General features: G+C 26.2%; 1 protein-coding gene across 1 annotated transcript; it reads right to left on the reverse strand.

Annotated features, from left to right (window-relative positions):
* Positions 1 to 3,068: 3,068 nt before the first annotated feature.
* Positions 3,069 to 8,197, reverse strand: LOC113374318 (vacuolar protein sorting-associated protein 18 homolog). Its single transcript, XM_026614432.1, has 6 exons — positions 7,991 to 8,197; positions 7,746 to 7,915; positions 7,096 to 7,421; positions 4,949 to 5,257; positions 4,432 to 4,727; positions 3,069 to 3,822 (listed from the first exon to the last, which is right to left on the reverse strand). Exons 1-6 carry the CDS (start codon positions 8,068 to 8,070, stop codon positions 3,069 to 3,071), a joined length of 1,935 nt encoding a protein of 644 aa, XP_026470217.1. The 5' UTR covers positions 8,071 to 8,197.
* Positions 8,198 to 8,560: the final 363 nt, after the last annotated feature.

Raw genomic sequence — 8,560 nt, forward strand, 5'->3', positions numbered from 1 at the left:
TTTTTGAGTGAACGGAGCATCCGATTTGAATGATTTAAAAATTTTCTACTTGTGTTGACAAAACGTTTGCTTTTGGTGAGAGACACATTTTTTTTTTAATTTCAAACAATTTGTTTTGAAATATCGAAAATACTGATAATAGAAGATGATATGGCAAGATTTGTTCTTGTATGTAGTAAATATTGGACTCCAGCACTCTTCTTTATGGAACGACAGCTCTTATTGAGAAAGAAGTACAAGTTTCATAGTTAATAATCCTGATTTTGAAATGAATTCATTTTCGGTGGCGGAAAAACCACTGCACCTAAATTTATAACCCTGCTCGGTCACATTTACAAAATATTCGATATGTCGAATAACTTTATCGAGACAAGAAATAATCGGAGGTTTTAGTCGGGGATTATACCCAGGCGGTATTGATTCCGACATACCATGACATTGACCTAGTCTTGGTATGCGTAAATGCATTTCCTTCGCTATATAAAAAAAAAAAAAAAAAAAGAGCAGGTATTTTCTTCGCTAACGACTTTTTATTAGTATGAACCAGTTCACAATTTATTATTGGCAACGATCTCAATTAATATTTCTCACAACGTCCTTATTGTTTTATACGCTATGATAAATTTTAATATATAAGAAATTTATTTTTGTAGAAAATCTATTTATTTTTTTTATTATTTAGATATAGTTAATATCTATTATTTTATATATAAGTAAAGTACCAAAGACTTTCCAAATTACATTTTTTGGAGTAAACTGAATTTTATTATTAATAATGATAATAATATATGATATAATAATAATGATATATATTGAAATTATAGTTTTTCTTTATGATTTTCATATTAATGAAAAGTTATATTCTTTCTTATCGTTAGTGTATTTATGTATATATTTTATTGTATTTATAAACATATAAATGTAAACAATTACATTTTTAAACCTACTAATTTTTTTTTAAACTTCCGAAATCAGTTTTCCCTCGAGCAGTAGTACTGTTCGGATCACTTACTGGTTCAATAAAATAAGATAATATTTATTCAATCATAACAAAATTAGTGAGCTGTGTAATATGAAAACATATTCAAAACCAAACAATAGTGGAAAGTAACCCTTTCTTAGAGGGCACCTAGAAGTGCAGTGAAATTGTACAGTGTAATTCCAGTGTTACTAAATAATTATGCAAATCATCGAAGAAATAGTCCAACTATTCCAATTGTACAAAATACTGAACGACACCTCAAAAACCAATAGTGTATACGCGCAAAACCATTAAATTATTAAACATAAAACATTAATCACCAATCACCCGAAACTGTTAATCGCATGGAAACAGAACAAGTTATACGTAATTATTACACGTAAGCACCCGCGCATCCAAAGCTTGTCCAAGAATATAAGTTTCGGTAAAAATTTTTTATAAAAAAGAAATTCCTGACATTTGGTGCTTGTTCCAATTATTAATTATTTAAAGTTGTTGTTAATATGTGTAAGTAATAATTTAAGAATTTCAAAACCACTGACGATGGCGTAGAATTTAACGTCGATCCGATTGGATAAATAAAGATTTTTTAAAAATCTGTACTTTATTTATATTTTTTACTTGATGTTACGCCCTCTAAGAAATTAATCATACATTTCAACATCAAATTTAAACACCTTCAAATATATATATATATATATATATATATATATATATATATAATATATATATATATATATATATTTTCTTGACAGATGGAACGTACCTAGTTCCGAAACGTCGACAGTAAATAAATAAATAAAGAAAGAAATAGTTATTAAAAACTTTTTTTGTTTTTTATTACTTTGTGGATTCTTATTCGAACTCTACAAAATTTTTTAGATCTCAAACAAAGTTATATTTGAAATTAAATCTTTGTGAATCTTGTGATATTAAATATATTGAAATATTGATAAATAAAAAATAAGAAGTAGTAAGTAGCATTTTGTCTTAAGGCAAGTTGCTTCCGGATTGAGATTCAGCTATTTAGTAATGCTCAACTGTTAATTCGCAAAAAAAAAATCACTTTTACTAAAAAATAATGAATGCGATAAACTAATTGATATTTTTTAAACATACTTATAATATCTGTTATTATATAAATTATAAACTAAATTGATAAACTCATTTCATTTTATCTATTTCGTGTTGTATAATGTATTTTATTTATGATTTATGAATCTCAACTATAATCAGTAGCTACCTACAAAACATTACAGAATAGATGTATATAGATGTTTGGCATAGATTCCAACTAGCTTATCTATTACATCGTTTAAGTTCACGGCGAAATTCTATACTTTAATGAAATTTTATAATTCAAGTATGTCTTTACAGATTACAAAATCTATCGTTATACAAAGTTTCATAAAGATTGTCAATAATTTTTTTTTACAACATTTAATTACTAAGAAATGGCCCAGGCAATCTTTCCCAAAAAATAATCAACTAATCAATTAATACCCAATCAATATCTCTTGAACAGTTTATGAATTTTTAAAATCGATAAAATTGTGGGCTAAAATGCAGGCAAGAAAAAATTACACTTTTACGCTAATTAAACAGTAAATTAAAGAAACGGCTCGGCCAATTGCACAAAACTTAAGTTCGAGTAACATCAAATGGATCAAATTTTTGAAAGGATCAAATCGGTTCAGCCGTTTCGCAGGGAACGTAGACAAAAAGTCAAAAATCAGCTCACATACACACACATACTTTTTCCAATTTGGTCTCATTCCAATCAGAAGAACTTGAAAAGATGAGAAAACATAAAATTAGGCAATCGGATTTTCATGCAAACACTTCTCATTCATTGAGTTAATATAAATAATGTGCAAAATGCATAAAAATAGATTAACAAAATATATTAACATATTTTAAATTCAAAATTGTGACACATTAAAAATGTACGTTAAATTCTGACGTCAACAATTTCTAGCTTTAAAGTTGATAAAAAAATAAAATATAGATATGAGTTAATACACTTAAAACGACATCAAGTCTTTTTTAAACAAGATACAATCAAAAAAATTATAGAAAAAATTTGCTATATACAGCCTATTTCCCATACCAATGCAGGAAGTAGTTTTGATGGTTGTAAATGTTTTCCTCTTGAAATCAAAACTTGGACAGTGCTTTTTGGTATTTCTTCCATAAGTATTGGGCAATGTCTGTAAAACAACTCATTATTACTTTGTCTCTTCAAGACATCTAAAGCTTCCATGTATTGTCCTTTATACAGATGCATCATAATCACATTTTCGAAGTCTTCGTTTAACATTGTCAATTTTATCAAGTTACCATTATCTCCATGAGACGCCATTAATTCATAAATTACTCTTTTATTGTTGCATATATTCTCATAAACTACTGGTTGCCTAATAAATTTATCAAACTCGGTTTGCAGTTCATGGCATTCTTGACTATCTAATAAGTTTCTATTTCTTAAATTACCTATTTCATTTAAATACAATTCAATAATCCATATAATAACCATTGTGATTTGCGTTTTATCCTGAGGTTTTAACATATCTAATTTTCTACGAAGAAATAGTCTCAGTGCTGGAATTTCATTCCGCTCCAAAAATTTTAGGCAAACACCTTCAAAACTCGATTGCGTTTCGGCAAATATAAGAGCAGATTCTTTATATTTTTTTTCATTATATAACATTTCAGCTTCCTTTATTTGAATCTTATCATAAAATAAAGGATTGTTATTGCAATACTTTTTTGCTAATGCAAATTCGTTTTTGTCAGCATAAATTTTCCATACATCCCTTTCTTCACGTGTGACTTTGTATCTGAATTTTAAAATAATTATCATGAAAAAAACTGATATAAAAATGCATATATAAAATTACAATTTTTACTAAATTAAAATTCTTATAAATTAATCATAAGGCAGTAATGAAACAAATAAATAGAATTAATGGCAATTCAGGGATTAATTCAATTAATTGTTATAAGTTTAAAAATAATCATAATTATTGATAAGCAGCAGGTATTATATTGCACTGATTTAAAAAATATAATAATAATAAAATATAATATTACAAATAATAATAAAATATTTTTAACTTAAATTTTGCAGCATATTTGAAAATTCAAATATTTCAATATATGATTCAATACAATTACCTCAAGGTAAAAGCATATGGCAAGAAAAATTTTGTTCATTTGATTATACTGGTTCATACTAAATAAATGTGATTGCAAAGAAATAATTTCTCTCTTCATAAAATTAATATAGGTAATATTATATGATTAAAATTAAAGACATAAGTAAAACAAAATCAATTGCTACTGAAAATCATGTTTTTCTGATATTACAATATATATATGCTGCATTATATGTTAACTTAGAAACATCTAGTTCAAACACACCAAGTAATTCATAATTTTGGTTTTACCTAAAGACATATTTATCTGTAAATAACCAAATAGTTCCTTTTGCAGGATCTCGTGCAATGTTAACAACTTTCCCAAAAGCTTCATTGTAGTTGTCTTCGAAAATCACATCATTATTCAATTGCGAAATTCCCACAACTTTATCATTATAAACAAGTAGAGTATGAAATTCTGTCATCACAAATGTTATTGGATATAGTTTAGACTTGGATTTCAAGTTATCATTTGTTCTATTTGGAAATGCTAGCATTTCAGCTTTGGATATAAAATTTGAGTCATCAGATTTATATGGGTCAATCTGAAAATATAAAATATTAGTAAATATGTCACTAAACTAATTTTAAATATTAAAATCTTTAAATTTTGGAGAAAACATTTTGTTTTTCAAAAATGCTTTAACCAAATCAGTAATTATATAAAATCTCGTAATAATAAAAAATTTATAAGAATAATTTAATTTCGTAGACCAAAAGTTAAAAGTTCAATGCCTCATAAATAAGTATCACTAATATAAATTACTTTTCCATAGTACAATCCATGTTCTATAAGCCATCCAAAAGATTTGGGCAGGCTAGACACTTCATTGTAGTATAATTTCAGTTTTGAATATTTCAATGAACTTCCCATTTCTATACATTCCTCTGGTTTGTTTAAATATGAATTGAAAACTTGCTGTAATAGCGACCTGTCTTCTGATGAAGAAGTACCAGAAAATTGATAAAGTCTTTGTGGTGTTGTAACAAGAACAATATACTTATTTGTATCATTGACTTTGCGAAATTCTAGACCAGTAATTGGGATGTCATCTCCCTTGCCAATATCAAAAATCTGTAAGCAAAATATCATGAATACTTAAATTCCTTTTACTTTAAAATAACAAATATAAATACGATAAGATAACAAATATAATTATGATAACAAAATTATTGAATGCATTGCAATAAATTGAGAAGCATAATGGTATAGTTAAAAAGTTTCATGCAAAGCTACAACCACTACAAATAAGTGATATACTTATTTATATGATAAATAGATTAATAAAATAAATTGCAAAGAGTACATTTATAAAACCAAAACTTAAAAATTTATTTGAACATTAAATTAAATCATGTCCTAAATATTATAAGGCAATAATAATTAAGAAGTGAGTCTAGTACACAGATAATTTAAAGATTACAATTCATTTGAATAAAAAATAACATTTTGGAGTGGATTTAAAATATATTAGTGAAAACAATGAAGATGAAATGATATATTGAATAAACTATTTACACAAATTTCATATAGACAACTTTATAAACACTAACTTCAATATTATTTTAAATAATTGTTTTGTCCAAGGATTGAAATTGACAAGATAATAATTAAATAAGAAATCATAACAAAATTTAACATATTCATAAGAAAATTTGTTATCTTCTGTAAAATAGTTAAATACAAATATACAACCAGCAATAAATGGTTTAATACAAATTTGATTTATTAATTACTACATTACATTTGTAAATGTAAAAATATAAATTCAAGGAATGATGATCAAAAATATTTGTAGAAAAAAAATGGGATTATAAAAAATATATATAAGTAAAAAATATTTGGAGAATTGTAGTTGGTTTTAACCCTCCGTCGGTCGGAGTGGTCTAGCCAGAGTTTTTTCGACTTCAACTTAAAAAAAAAAAATACTTCCAGTAATCATATCGACTTGAAATTTCTTGACTTTTCCTAAAAGTTCATCAGCTGTCAATCAATGAAAAAATCAGAACGAAAAAATGTACAGAAGAATAATTAGAAGGATATTAACTTTTTTATACTTCAAACGGTCGGAGTGGTCTGTCTAGACCACCCATACATTTTGTATGAAGTATGACGGTATTTTCTATTTAAACTGCGTTTTATGTATTTTTTACTATGTGTTGTAACATGAAAGTTAGTATTTACACGCACACATATGAAAATTCTTTAAAAACCTATCAAACTTATTTGTTATCGCAAACATTGAAAATCGGATGGATAATGCGCACATTGCACATTATCAACAATTTTTCTACCCATACTGCATTAAAAACTTTTTTTGGCAAACCTGTAGCCGTAAGTATGCAGTACAATTGAAATTATATTTTCACTTTGAGTTTTACAGCTCATTTCGAAGGCGCCAAAGAAGAATAAATATTGTTTTTCATTGATATAAAACAGAAAAATTAACAAAAAAGCAACGATTTTTTTATATTCCATGATTTGTTTTTTGAAATATTTTTATTAGAGACAAGCTCAACACATGCAAAAGACAGTAAGAAAAAGAAAAAATCTAAACTATAAATATTTAATACTAACAATCGTTAATATATAAGACACCAAAAACTCATTTATCCCATATAAATGCATGTAAAATGAATGGTGATCCAGCCAGACCAGAGTGGTCCATTCAAAGCCAAATAAATATCCGACCGACGGAGGGTTAATAATAACTTTTTTGTTACTTGTTAAATAAAAAATAATGCAATAAATACTTGAAGATAATATTTATAACATACCAGACCTTCTACCTCCCTGTTACCATAAAGTGGTAAATAGTTAGGAAGCTTGAGTAATTTTAATAATATTTTATATTTAAATGATCATAATTAAATATATAAAAAAATATAAAATATAAAAACAAATTGGCTTACTTGTCTCCAATACTGCTCAAGACTACTATGAAATATTTTGTCACCATCTAATCCCATTTCAGTTTCGAAAATTAAACCTTTAGATGTTCCTAGCAAAATATGACCTGTTGTAGTCTCAGAGCACACATTACAATTCCAGCCAACCTCAGTTATTTCGTAGCCTCGAAACTTATTCGAAGCTTTAAGTTTATTACTTTTCCTATTGAGATATATTAATTCACTAGAAGATTCAGGCTGTCTTGATGTTAAGGCAATAAGCAGGTGATTACCATATGGATCAATAAATATTTCGCTTATTTTGTATGCAGGTTTATTCAGAGATATTTCTGAAATAACATAAACAAAATTAAATAAAAGATTAATACTTTAATTTTTAAATAGTATAAAAAAAATAATATAGCAATAGTGAAATATATATAAAAAACTTGTGTACATATTTGATAAGCAATATTAAGTTATTTAATCTATATATAGTAAATAAACATGTACATAAATATTGAAATAAATATATTAAAAATAAAGCAGATTTTGTTATAAAAATGTGCAATGTAAGCACAGATTAAAAAAAAAAGGTGATTCGAAAGTAAAAGTAATATTATAAACAAATGATTCTGCCGACATAAAATGCATATGTAGTATATACACTATACCTTCATTTTTATCAGGCTGTTTCAAATTAATTCTAAACAAAGTATTATTTGCCATGGCCAATACCAAAATATCGTTAGCAACTGCCAAATGTGTAATCTTATCCGAGGGCGTAAACTGCATTTTTTGTTTGCTAAAAATTGGTGTACTATCCTCCATCCTTGAATTGTATCTTTAAGGTAAGAATAAATTAGGTACATGCAAGCAAATGTCACTGAAGGCTTCAAATTGTCAGTGTAATTATTACCCGGAAATTGGTTCATCTGATATTGAACCAGCAATATTTTTTTGATTTGCTTGTTCATACTGATCCATAATAGAAGTCATTATTGAACTTTAAAGTGTAGACGATGATATCATATATTGTTTAATATATTTTATAATTATTATTTATAGTTATCAATATTATAAATGGTCATAATTATATATATACATATTACTAAGTTAAATCAAAATTAATTAGATTTATTTTACATTTATGACAGTTAAAGACGCACTGAGCGTCAATGACATTTGAAACGTCAAAGAAACGCGTGATGTATGCAATAGGTGGCAGCGCTTATCAAAGACGCGGCGCGAATTTCAAATAACTCAGTTATTTATGATATATTTATTTTTACATAATTTAAACATAATTAATAACAGTTTTAATCAAATATACGACTAATAGCGCAGTAAATATAAAGGAAAAAATGATGTAGCCTCTTAATTTTATTACTGTGCGTAAAATTTTGGAAATAGGCTAATCGTACCCTTAAGTATAATGTATAAATTGACATTGAGCTATTTTATCGCTAGAAAACGAGTTCAATATCAA

Source organism: Ctenocephalides felis, unplaced genomic scaffold (assembly GCF_003426905.1).
Source record: "Ctenocephalides felis isolate EL2017-DRISC unplaced genomic scaffold, ASM342690v1 CF-g0.4_SCAFFOLD_01705, whole genome shotgun sequence".
Taxonomy (NCBI): Eukaryota; Metazoa; Arthropoda; class Insecta; order Siphonaptera; family Pulicidae; genus Ctenocephalides; species Ctenocephalides felis.

Bases quoted from the DNA above. Each gene is read 5' to 3' on its own strand.
- LOC113374318 (XM_026614432.1), bottom strand. From the start codon at position 8,070: ATGACTTCTATTATGGATCAGTATGAACAAGCAAATCAAAAAAATATT. The intron at 4,728-4,948 runs GTAATTTATATT...TTATATTTTCAG, and splicing joins ATGGATTGTACTATGGAAAA to ATTGACCCATATAAATCTGA. The intron at 3,823-4,431 runs GTAAAACCAAAA...TTTAAAATTCAG, and splicing joins ACAGATAAATATGTCTTTAG to ATACAAAGTCACACGTGAAG.